Here is a 13,400-nt window from a genome sequence, read left to right as displayed (position 1 = left end):
CGCCCCTTTTTTTTTTTTTTTTTTTTTTTGACATCTGGCGGGTTGGGGGGATCTCAGCTCACTTCGCCCACAGTTCTCTCCAAAGGGAAGACAACTGTGATTGCCCAAGAGGGACTATGGTTGTGATTGATTCCCGGAAATGAATCTGAGCTCAGGGAGTTTTTACCTCCCACCCTCCCCCTTGGCCAGGGACTTACGAAAAACTCAAAGATGATGGTAGAGTCTGGGTAGTAGTATTCGAAGCTAACAGTGCCGGACTGCTTCAGGCTGACGGCGTACATCAGCGTGGCTGTGCATTCATCCGTGTTGGAGGTGATGTAGTTGCCTCGGGGGACCCACTTGGACCTGTGAGGGAACAAGAACCAAGTTCACTGGCAGGAGTGCGGTCTACCAGGCTTCGTGCCTGTGCAGGTCTCATGTTTTGCTAGGTCTCTGGGGAATTCCAGACTTGTGATTCACAAGCCAAAGCTTGGACTTGAAAATGGTCAGAGAAAAATGACAAAAGAAGCTCTAAGGTAGATCAAGAAGCCTGGGATACAGCCAGCAAGAGGAAGACAGGTGTACCTCCACATAACGCAGAACCACCCAGCAGATATATGGCAGATGAAGCTGGGGGTGGATAAATTGACTGATTGCTTATTACCTCCCAGGTATTGAACTACGTGTTTTATATTCATGCTTTCTTTTCATCAATAAGAGGAAGTGCTGTTTTTTCCCACTTCATAGCTGAAGAAACTGAGGCTTGGAGAGCACCTTGTCCAGTCTCACAAAGCCAGGAAGTGGGAGGGCTCAGATTCAAGCCCAGGTCTGCCTAGCAAGTCAGTAGACACAGATATTCTTCAAAACTCAGAAGTCCATCCAGTCTAGTCCACCTGTATTTCCAGAAATGTCCACTTTAAGATGCTGCATGTAAATGGTTTTTATGGGAAGGGGGAAGGCCAGAGAACTCCCGAGACAATCAATCTAGTTGTGCTTGTTTTGTATCCTAAATATATCTCAGCTCTATCCACCCTGCCAAGGTCTCTCTGCATGGCCACCACCACATCGTTTCTGAACTAGCCTCTGAACTTGTGTCCCTGCACCCAGTCCTGCATCCTCTAGCCCCTCTTTATGCTGTGGCTGGAGAGATCCTCCAGAACAAAAACCTGACCACATCACTCCCGTGCTTAAGACGCCTGTGACTGATAGTGTACACATTCCTGGCCCACTCTTTACACTCCAGCCCTTTGGAAATTCTTCTGCCAAACTTACGAATTTGTAAACAATACACTGTATGGGAGTGTTTTGTGTGTTTTTAAACTTTATGTAAATGGTATCATACTTATGTGTTCTATAACTTGCTTTTGCGGGGAGGGCAGAGCTTCAACATAATGATAGTGGGATCCATCCATATTCACACATATAACTCTTCTCCCTTCATTTTACTACCGCATAATGTTCCTCTGTATGGCTTTACCATGTTTATTTATACATTGCTTGTTGATGGACATTTAGATAGTTTCCAGTTATTGGCTACTGTGCATACTCTGCTGTAAACATTCTTGTTCCTGTCTCCTTATACCATGTCCGAGTGGAATGCCTGGAAGTAGAGCCGCTGTGTCACAGGGTATGGGAACCTCCACCTTTACCAGCCGCTGCCACATTGTTCTCCAAAGTGGTTGTATCGGGGCCGGCCTGTGGCTCACTCAGGAGAGTGCGGTGCTGATAACACCAAGGCCCCGGGTTCGGATCCCATATAGGGATGGCCGGTTTGCTCACTGGCTGAGCGTGGTGCTGACAACCCCAAGTCAAGGGTTAAGATCCCCTTACCGGTCATCTTTAAAAAAAAAAAAAGACAAAGTGGTTGTATCAAGTGACACCCATCAGCAGTGCGAGAGTTCCTATTGCTCCGCATCCTCTCCAAATTTGGAACTGTCAGGTTTTTTTTTTTTTTTTTTTTTTTTATGAGGGAGTAGATGGGAAATTATGAAGAGGAGCTTGATTAGGTATCAAGCATGGGGGAAGGAACTGTCAGGTTTTAAAGTTGTTGCCAATATGATATGGTAGGAAATACGAGGGTACTTCAAAAAGTTTGTAAAAAAAATAGAATTAAAAAATAATATGAATTTATCTATGAACTTTTTTTTTTTTTTTTTCATTTTTGTCCAGGGTACTTCAAAAAGTTTGTAAAAAAAAATAGAATTAAAAAATAATATGAATTTATCTATGAACTTTTTTTTTTTTTCCCCTTCATTTTTGTCTCTTTTTTACTGACCGGTAACGGGATCGCAACCCTCAGTGTCGCGCCCGTACCGGGGACCGGCAACGGGATCACAACCCTCGGTGTTGTGCCCGCACCACGCTCAGCCAGTGAGCGGGAACTGGTCTCCACATGGGATCCAAACCCTCGGCGGGAGCGCCTCCGTGCTCCCAAGCGGCGCACTCTCCAGTGTGCCACCGGGCCAGCCCTATCTATGAACTTTTTGAAGACCACTTGTAAGTGTCTAATTAGGCTTTAAATCTTATTTCCTCGATTACTAGTGAGGTTGAGCATCTTAACTTATTTGCAATCTGAGTTTCCTCTTCTGATTATACTTTATTTTAATTCCTCTTTAATTGTCTGTCTTCCTGGCTGGCCTGTAGATTCCATGAGGGCAGAGGCCAAATTTATTTGCTAACTAATGTGTCCCTACATCAAGCCCTGGACCTGCCATGTAGGAGGGACTCAGAGGACTAAACAGATGAATGTGGGAAATGGACCATCAAAGACAACCCCACTATTTCACTGTTTTGCCTGAGACCAGCCCCGGTCTCCAATTGCTTAATAGTGGCCAGTTAAGGGAACCTCAGATTAGTCCACAGTTTTCCCCTGTGTTTGCCAGAATAACATGGTATTTCCAGCTCTTAATAGTCAGTGTTATTCTCAAAATGGAAACGTATAAGCAGAGCTCATCCAAAATACCCCAACTAGCCTCATGGCATTGATTTCTCCTTGTTGAAAGAGAGAATATTTAATGCTGATGTGCTCCATGGCATCAGCTATAAATAACTCCTGAAGTTTGATGAATAATTAAAAGGATGTAGGTTACATTTGCAAAATGCATCACAGTGCTGACTTTTGTCAGACTTTTGTCCCTGATGAAGACATTTCATGTTCAATAACAACATATTTCGATTGATTTCTAGTGCCAGGCATGGCTCTAAATTCTTTACATATATCGCCTTATTTAATCCTTACCACAACCTATAGGAAGGGTACCATTTTTATCATCTTTTTTAGGATGAGGAAACTGAGGCACAGAGGTGACTAGGAAACCTACCCTAGGTCAGCCAGCTGTGATCTGCACATAATGTTTTTAATTTTTAATGTTTACGTCTCTCTTTTTCTCATTCTTGTTTCACCGTCATAAAATTTGGACGTCTGCTCTTTCTTGTGTCCTAATATACAACACCCTTTCTACTACTCCCTCTTCACTCCTGTTCCCTCTTGCTTTTCCCAGTCTCTGATCTCAGCCTGTTTCCAGCACCTTAGCCCTGGACATCTACCCAGGAACCATGGAGGATCTCCAGAAGTCTAACTAATGTCTCCTGCCATGGAGACTCCGTTCATTTGGTCTGTTTTGTTCCCAGTATTAGTGTCTACTTTGTGCCAGATGCTACGTTAGATGCTGGACACAGAGATGAACAAGACAGACCTGATCCTCTCCCTCCTGGAGCTTACATTCTGTTTCTAGTTGAGGAGACAGAAACTTATCACACAATTAATCACGTAGTAATGACTGATAAGTGCTGTTAGGAGAAAAACATGACGATACAAGAGTGCGTAACAGCAGACTCTGGGGTCAGGCATGGTTTCTTTGAGGAAGTGATTTTTAGGCAGAGCCGTGAAGGTAAGGAGGAGTCAAGTATAACAGGAGCGAGTTCAGAGGCCCTAGGAGGGAAGGAGCGAGGTGGCCAATGTGGCCAGTGTGGCCAGAGCACAGCAAGGGAGAAGGCGGGTGCTGGTCAGAGGCTGGGGAAATGGGCAGAGGGCAGAGGCCAGACCAGCAGGGCCCTATAGGCTGTGGGAAGGTAGTGGACTTTATCCCAAGGGCAATAGGTAGCCACAGTACCCAGGGTTTTGAGAGGAAAGTACTATAATCTTTATTTGTGTTTTAAGATGAATCTGGCTGCTGAGTGGACAGTGGCTTAGAGGAGGCAGGAGACCAGCTGGGAGGCTCCTCAGGCAGAACGGGCAGGAGGCGATGCTGGCGTGGGTTAGGACGGAAGCAGTGGGGCTGGATTCAGGTAAATACACAGTTGAGCTGTAAAGCCAGACATTCGGGCTCTTAGTACCAGCTCAATTATTGCCTTTCTGAGAGATGGTGGGGAAACTACAAAACCTCTGTAGGTGACCATTTCCTCTCCATTTCTACAGAGGAGAAACATCTTCTCCCTCCCTTCCAGGGATGCCATGGGATGCCCTAAGATCCAGGGTCTGGAACAGTCTGTGCTATGGAAAACACAAATTGTCATTACCAGGCCCGCATCCTGCCTCGCTTAGAGACGGTGCTTTCTGACTCTCAGCACAGTCCCCAGAGAGAGGAGAGATGCTTCCTTTGCATGGACTGCAATTGATCGGGTGAGCCAGGTCTACACCTTGTCCAGGGTCAAATGACATTCTCCATTAGGACTTGAATTGGGGTTGGTTGTCTTAAAGCGCACACACACTCGCTCTCCTTCCAGCTCTAATCCTCGCGAGCTTTATCTCTGCCCCCACCGTTGTCATGCTAATGATTTTGATACATAAAATTGAACTCTAAATTAACATTAAAATTGGACTACTGAATGTCTGCTGCTTGGCTCAGACAATGGGTACTTTCAGGAGATTTAAGTATAGAAATGGGAGACATTGCTCCCCGTTTTAGAAATCCAAGAACAATACAATTCTTAAGTCCCTTTTACCCATTTGGTTGCTTAGGTATATGAGAGAAACTTTCATTTACTTTCCTCCTGCACTCATTATCAATATTTAACAAAGAGCAGTGTACAATTGCCTTTCACATTTTTGTACCCCCCAATTTTACTTCCTAGGACCCAACATTGTCTTGCGTACAATAAATGTTATTTAAAAGTGGCAGTATGGGGCAGGAGAACTCTTGGGATTGGTTTTGAATTCCAATCGTACCAGCTGTAAGCTAGATAACAAAGGGCGGATCCCTTAACCTCACTGAGCCTCCAGTTTCTCATCTTTGTTTTTTTTTTTTTTTAAAAGATGACCGGTAAGGGGATCTCAACCCTTGGCTTGGCGCTGTCAGCACCATGCTCAGCCAGTGAGCTAACCGGCCATCCCTATATGGGATCCGAACCCGTGGCCTTGGTGCTATCAGCACCGCACTCTACCGAGTGAGCCACAGGCCGGCCCCAGTTTCTCATCTTTGTAATGGGAACAATAATACCTATTTTACAGGGTTTTTTTGAGGATTACAGAAAATAATACAGGTAAAGCATCCAGAATGGTGCCTAACACATAAAAAGCACATCTGAAATAAATATCCAGTTATCCAAGCAAACCGGGCTGAGCTTTTCAATGACTGGCAGAGGTCTCCATCTGAGCTGGAAAATTTTCTGGTCATTGCCATCTCAAATGGTTTAGAAGAGCTCAGCCACAACTGACCAAGGCTCTGGTCCTACTCTATCCCCGCAAAACCCATAAACTCAGGTTAGGTAGAACCAGTTTTAAAAGTTAGCATCAAAGCCATGAAAATACCCAATGCCTTGCACATTGTGTCTCGATCAAGTTGAGGATGTTTACTGGCTGATCCACAGTTCCGTGGTGGAAATCCAATTGGGTTTTGTTTGAAACAGACTGGGCCACTTAACCCCTGTCCCCCTTAACTACCAGCCTCTATTTCCCCATGTATTTCACCTTTCACAAATGCCTGTCAGCCATTGGGAAGCTTAGGTCAGGAACGGTGGGCCGAGGCGGGAGTCACAGCCAACGGTCCTTTGGGGACCTGCTGCAGCCCTCACCCTGGCAGCGTGGCTTCCTCTTTCCTCCATCCTCCCTGCCCAGCCTGAGGAGGCTGTCCAGTGCGCCCTGCAGCCCCTCCCTAGCGATGGGGGGTGGCAAACTCACGAAGTGCAGTTCTCGGTGTACTCCGTGGCACTGTCATCCATCTCCATGTTGGCTGAGAGGCTGGTGAAGCCATGGGGCAGTTCATCCCACTCATCGAACCGGATGCCTGTGCCGAGGGAGTAGCGGCCCTCAGCGCACGGCTTACACGACTGGTCCTTCATGTCCAGAAACTCCCCGGCATTACAAGAGAAGGCTGGAAAATAGGACAGAGACAAGTGGGGGGGTGAGGTCACTGCAGCCCCAGGAGAAGTGGACGGGCTGTGGGTGCCCTAAAGGGAGGAGCACAGGGTCGGGATCTGGGAGTCTGGCCCACCAAGATTTAGGGCCATGGCACGTATTGTGTGATTGCATTTATACTGAACATCCAGAAGAGGCAAAGCCATAGAGACAGAAAGTGGATTAGTGGTTGCTAGGGCCTGGGGGGCGGGAACGTGGGGAGAGATGGGTAATGATAATGAGGTTTCTTTTCAGGATGATGAAGATGCTCTGAAATTAAATAGTGGTGGGCCGGCCCGTGGCTCACTCTGGAGAGTGCGGTGCTGATAACACCAAGGCCCCGGGTTCGGATCCCACATAGGGATGGCCGGTTTGCTCACTGGCTGAGCGTGGTGCTGACAACACCAAGTCAAGGGTTAAGATCCCCTTACCGGTCATCTTTAAAAAAAAAAAAAAAAAGAAATTAAATAGTGGTGATGGTTGTGCAACTCTCTGAATATTCTAAAACCCACTGAGGGCCTTTTTTTTTTTTTTTTTTAAAAGATGACCGGTAAGGGGATCTCAACCCTTGGCTTGGTGTTGTCAGCACCAGGCTCAGCCAGTGAGCAAACCGGCCATCCCTATATAGGATCCGAACCTGTGGCCTTGGTGTTATCAGCACCGCACTCTACCGAGTGAGCCACGGGCCGGCCTACAGGCTGAATTTTATGGCATGTAAATTATATCTCAATAAATCTGTTATTTTAAAAAAAAAGATTTAGGGCTGTGGACACTCTTTCCTGCTGCTGGGACTTTGGGCTTATTCCTGACAGTCTTGTTTCCTATGGAGAGGTGCCTTAGCCATTCTGAGAGGTCTCCAGTGAAGATGCCATGGGCTCTTGTGCGGACTCCTGAATGGTGCACAGCCCTTCAGCCTTGAATTCCCCCCTGGCTTTGGCCCCTGTCTCCTCCTTTCTGGTTCTAATGCCACCATACTAGTTGGGATTCTCATGACCTGTTAACTCGACCATTGGAATGCTCTGCTAACTAGTTCCCTACTTCCAATTCTTGTTTATACTGTGGTCTAAGGTATATTTCTAAAACACTGATAAGTACTATCATTCTTCTTATTAAAAAAATAATCAGGCACTCCCCTTTGGTTATAGAATTAAGCTCTTAGCTTAGCATTCAAGTCTTCCACAGTTTGCCCCCAACCTAACTTTCCAGCTTGATCTCCCACTACAGCTCTTTCTCCACCTCACTCCCATCTGTCACCTTCTCTGTGTTGCCTCCACCCCGTGGACCACATGCTCTTTCCTGAATGTGTCACTGTTCTTCCTCCTCCAAACTTTTGCTCAAGTGGTCCTCCCAACTGTTCCAGATCCCTCAGCATTCAGAACCCCCATTCTTTCTCACACTCTATTACCACGTTGTATAGGTCCGCCACTGGCTAGGCTGTGAGCTCCTCCAGTGACGGCTGGCTCAGTGACTGGCACAGACACAGCAGGAGCTCCACAAACAATGAATGAATGAATGTCTGCTTCCTCCACCAGCTGTAAGCTTCTGTGGACAGACTGTGCCTTATTTGTCTTTGTGGTTCACATAGCATGTGCATATTACAGTGCTCATACATAGTAGGAGCTCCTTAAAGTCAGCAGAGTTAACTGAAGATGGCTCATTTGTTTCCATTAATCACACCTGGGTTCTGCTCGGATCTCAGCAATATTTATTCATTAATGTGGAGAGTATTTGCTCACGTATTGAGCCAGACACTGTGCTAAGTTGACTTTAGAATTTAAACACCTCAATCTCCTTTCCAACTCATCAAGTAATTACTTAATTCTAGTCCGATTTTTATTTTTATTTTATTTTTCGGCAGGTGGCCCGCATAGGGATTGAACCCTGGACCTTGGTGTTCCCAGCACCACACTCTAAGCAACTGAGTTAACCTGCCAGCCTAGCCCTTGATTTTTATTGTTACTCCTTTTGCATTCCAAAAAGAACAGCACAGGGGAAATAGCTGCCAACTGTAGAAAAGTTGCGACTACAGAGTCACAGAGGTGGGGATGGGAGCTGTAGCAAGTCACCATCTTTCTGATTGCACAGTCAGATCCATGGTTGGGAAGATTCTTGTCCCCTGAAGTAACGCCCAGTGCATTTTAAAAGTCTCTCTCTGCAGAAATTCATCTTCTCTGCCTTCCTTTTTTTTTTTTTTTTCCTTTTTGTCTTTTTCTGTGTCCGGCAACGGATCGCAACCCTCAGTGTCGCCCCGTACCGGACCGGGACTGGCAACGGGATCGCAACCCTCCGTGTTGCTCCCGCGCCTCGCTCAGCCAGTGAGCGGGAACCGGTCTGTATGTGGGATCCGAACCCTCGGCGGGAGCGCCGCCACACTTCCCAAGCGGCGCACTACAGCAGTGCGCCAGTGGGCCGGCCCCTCTGCCTTCCTTTTTAAGAATGAAGACAAATCACAATCTTCCCTAATGATTGATTGTGGCTGGTGAGTGTAGACTGGAGAGAAATACACAGGCAAAAAAAAAAAAAAAAAAAATGTATGCAAACATAAAAAAAATCTGAGTGGCACACAGCTGGAATTGCTTATGCTAATCCATTGATGGGATTAAAAATTTTTTCTTTCTTTTTTTTTTTTCCTTTTTGTCTTTTTTCGTGACCGGCAACGGATCGCAACCCTCAGTGTTGCGCCCATACCGGACCGGGACGGCAACGGGATCGCAACCCTTGGTGTTGCACCCGCACCTCGCTCAGCCAGTGAGCGGCTGGTCTGTATGTGGGATCCGAACCCTTGGCGGGAGCGTCGCCGCGCTCCCAAGCAGCGCACTGTAGCAGTGTGCCACCGGGCCGGCCCCCCAATTTTTTCTTTTTAACGAAAAAAAATTCAGATACCCAATCTGCATCCATGAAATAATACTTCTGCAGCAAATTTCAAAAGGGTTGGGAATGGGAACTAACTGGGGGAAAGATCCGATTCGTTCAGGCAGCTGCACTGTCAGGAAGGGCCTAGCTTTGACGGCAGGAGGCTTGGGGTAGAGGCCCACACTGAGTGGCAGGGAGGCCCTGGAGCAGGAATGGCTGCTTACAGCACTCGGTGCCCTTGACGGGGTCAGGGAGGCTGGTGCACAGGCCCGGGGTGTGCGGCACGGCGACCCTCCACCTGGAACCAGTGCTGTCACACGCGGTGTACTCATAGTGGTACTCAGACTGCAGGAAGGGAACAGTAGACAAAATGTGCATTAGCAGGGATCAGACAGTAACAGCTTCCCACCCGTTTCCTGCCCGACATAATGGCTACTGACACTCATCACCACAGCAACAGGCCTGGGGCCCCGGGCAGGGAGCAAGGCATTGTGGTGAAATGATACGAAGCACTTGTGAGAACTACAGTAATTTGGATCATTCCTTCCCACCCTGGCCATGGTCTAGTCCCTAGAAATACACTTTTTATGTGTGATTATCTTTGCTGTTGTATATAAGTAATGTCCTTATAGAGCAGAGGAATGTGGGAAAGTAACTAAACAGGCTAGAAATAGATGGAGTTTTTCTTTTCCTAAACTGTAGAATTTATGAGCAAGAACGTTCTAAATGGAAAGTATGGTCCACAGAAAACTTCCAGAGGGTTTTCATAGAAGCTGTATTTCTGTGTTCCTCTGCCCAGAAAGACTACACATTCCCACTTGCATTTTATGTATCTTTTTTTGTTTGTTTTGACAGCTGCTCAGTACAGGACCTGAACCCTAGACCTTGGTGTTATCAGCACCACACTCTAACCAACTGAGCTAACTGGCCAGCTACTTGAACTTTATGAAAATGTCATATTTAGCCCAGGCAAGTGATGTGCTCCCATCATGTGAGCCTGTTCACGCCTAATTTCTCTGTGGGTTGGGAAACTCACAATTCAGTTGCTTTACCTGAACTAAGAATAAACTGAATAACAATAACAAAACAGCCAAATCAAGCATTAAATAAAACAACAAAAACAATATAAAGCACTACTCAGGAGAAAGAAAACACAATTGATGTGCTAAATGCCCTTAAACAATTCTTACTCTTTTAAATCTTGTAATAAAAACAGACCATGGAATTAATGATGATTTTGGCTCTGACAAGTATTTTATAATCTGCACTTACCTTAAACTATATTCAAGCCCAGAAGTACTTTGTATTACTGCATCCACAGGAAAAATAGAATTAACATCCCCCTTTAAACCATATGAAAGCATGATTACATGGCATGTGTAACTGCAAGGAACTGAGACTGAAAATGAGACAGTTTGAAGTTTTCTAATCTAGTGTATTAGGACCAAAAAGAGAAAGCTTTACCTTTTGGGGTTTTGTTTGTTTGTTTTTGTGGGGGGCGGCTGCCTGGTTCAGGGATCTGAACCTTCGGCCTTGGTATTAGAACACCGCGTTCTAACCAACTGAGAGAACCAGCCAGCCCTTAGAAGAGGTGAACATACTACATTGTAGCTATTTTAAGATGCACATTTTTTTCACATTTAACCTCAATGAAATCAAGATCTGTCTTATAATTGACACAGTAAGGAAGCATTGTGTCATACTTTAACTGAGAGAGGTTTTTATCTTTGGTACATAAAAAATTGTGTCTTAGAAGTAGTGCATCTCAGACTTGTTGAAATACAGTAAATACTGATTCTCATTCCGTGGTTGTAGAAACTTAGGATGATGAGAGAACAACTTTAGAGCTCCGTTTTTATTTTTCTCTATTATAAATATTACCGAACACATACTGTATGCCCAGCACCTACAGATACAAGAGGTTGTGCTCAGTGCGGCTCAGGACAGCAACACATGAACTTAGCACTTTCATTTAGAGGGAGAAGATGCAGAGGTGAAGGGGGAGATTGGGGAACTCGGAGCCTAACTTTTGACCAGAATCTTTGGTTTTGGATTTAGATGTCAGTGTCATCTAGGAAAGAAAGAACATCAGGATGGGAATTCTTTGTGCCCTTGGGCTACCATCTCTCTGGGTCTATTTTTCCTCATAATTCCAGTATTTTCCTCATCCCAGAGGACTCTGAGGATAAACAGGGCAACTACAAATATCTCAGTTCCAATTCTACAAATGATACTCTCAAAAGAGTTTGGCTGCAAGAACCAGGGGTGAAATCCACAGTGTGTAAATTAAAAGGAGAACTGAGTGAAGACGGCAGAGATAGCAGAAAGGACTCAGTGCTCTGCCTATGAACATAATCATGCCTGTCATTTGCTTTTCCAGTCCCCATTTGATCTTCGCAACTCAATACAAAGACAAGCAGAGCAGGGCTGGTTCCTTCACTCTACAGATGAGAAAACTGACTCTCGATGGGGTGAAATAGCTTGTCCAAGGTCACACAGGCTGTAAGTCACTGAGCTGGAACCCAGGCTTCCCACCAGGGATCCTCCCGCACCCTCACAGATCTGATCAAACACAGACTCACACTGAGCCAAATTTAACAGCCAAATCCAACAATTAAGTTTGACAGTGTTGGTTGTCTGCCAGCAGCCAGGCTCACTTCTGAGGCCCGAGAATGGTGTTAAAATATCTAATCTGTTTGAGCAGATAACTCAGGGAGTTAAGTTCACTCGGACTGCATTTGGCCTTTTGGAGGCACATGGGCCAAGTTCATTACTGTTCATCATCTTTTGTTTGGTGTACCCTGGGTCCTGGCTGGGTGGGAGGTATGCTGGACAAGTGGTGGTTCCAAGCCTTAGAGAATTTCCCTTTCAATATGTGCTAATTTAAATCATTCTACTTGTGGATTTTTACATCATTCAAGGTGGCAGACTCTGCTGCACCTGTTTCAAATCCAAACTAAACTTTGAGATCGCATCATTCAAGACATAAGCTTGGAGAGAGTTAAATCAGGGATATAACTGGCAGGACTCCTCAGTTATATTTCGTGTTCTGTGAACAACTCAATTCCCCAATTGTACCTCAATTTGGCAAGTGATCTGTCTTTGAAAACGTACAGTCTGCATAATATACAGATTCACAAAGGAGATGCACAAATGCATTCAGTGTATATATCCAGCAGTCAATTCCTTCCTCCCCACCCTGCACAATCATATGACACATATGCAAATCACAGTGTTAAATGGGACACAGCAGGCAGTGGCTGCTGCCTGTTCACCAGGGAAATAAAGGAAAGGTTTAGAAATGAGGGGTGGAGACCTTTAGTTAATCCATCCTCCCCTAGCATCACTCAGCCATGAATACTCCTGGGCACATGAGAAAGAAGAGGAAAAACCTCTTAAGTTGGAATCTGCTTTGCCTGATATTGAGCTATCTGTGGTCAATACTGATCTTTCAGCTTAGAAGAATTCACTCAGACCCACAATATTTTTAGTTCTTGCTGTCTAGGTATAGAATAGACTGCTGAAATGATAAAAAAAAAATTTTTTTTTTGCCAAGTCAGGTTGGTACCTGGATAGAAATCTGTCCTTCCTTCCACCACGCCCCCCCTTCAAAATAACATGTCTTAGTTTTTTAAATGATTATCAAAATAGTAGATTAGAGACTAGAGATTGGTGGTAATCTATGGGTTAGATGCTAGAGAGGTATTTGGTTGCATCTATTGTGGAAGATGTATAAGGTATAAGCTGATGAGCTGGTGACAAGGGGAAGTGGTCTACAACGCAGGTGGAGGGGCCATAAGGATTGGGCTGGCCTCTTTGGCATGCCATAAATAAATAGGCAAGTAGGAAGTGATCCCACCACCTGATTACCACATGGTGCTCCACTTCTTTAAACCACTATTGCTTCATAGAAAAATGGGGTATGCAAATACCTGCCTCATAGGCTGGGCACGGTAGGCCATTGTGCAGGCTAGTCACAAGACCACCTAGCTCAGGGCATGAGCGCATGTTAAAATCTAGCTCAAGCTCTGCAAGCTGGGTGATGTGCCCTATGGTGGGGCTGCATCTGCCCAGACAGAAGGCGCCTTTTTGCCATGTAAAATAGGTTGGCTGTGAGCAGGCACAGGTGATGTTAAGATGACGTAGGTCAGGCACTTAGCACAAGTAGGTTTTTTAATCTTCAAAACAACCCAGTGAGGTAGGTACTATTGTTTTACCATTTTATAGGTGAGAA

The 13,400-nt window shown here is 45.5% G+C and overlaps 1 protein-coding gene across 1 annotated transcript in view; it reads right to left on the bottom strand.

Moving 5' to 3' along the window:
- Positions 1–13,400, bottom strand: part of KIAA1324 (KIAA1324 ortholog) — a 97,958-nt gene that overhangs the window by 28,594 nt on the left and 55,964 nt on the right. Inside the window, exons 2-4 of the mRNA XM_008566406.1 lie at positions 9,391–9,511; positions 6,098–6,290; positions 198–345 (exon numbers count right to left, since the gene is read on the bottom strand). Of these exons, the coding sequence (XP_008564628.1) occupies positions 198–345; positions 6,098–6,290; positions 9,391–9,511 (462 nt within the window). The remainder of the gene's footprint in view (positions 1–197; positions 346–6,097; positions 6,291–9,390; positions 9,512–13,400) is intronic.

Source organism: Galeopterus variegatus, unplaced genomic scaffold, assembly GCF_000696425.1.
Source record: "Galeopterus variegatus unplaced genomic scaffold, G_variegatus-3.0.2 Scaffold16, whole genome shotgun sequence".
NCBI lineage: Eukaryota > Metazoa > Chordata > Mammalia > Dermoptera > Cynocephalidae > Galeopterus > Galeopterus variegatus.
This window is presented reverse-complemented; position numbering and strand designations above follow the sequence as displayed.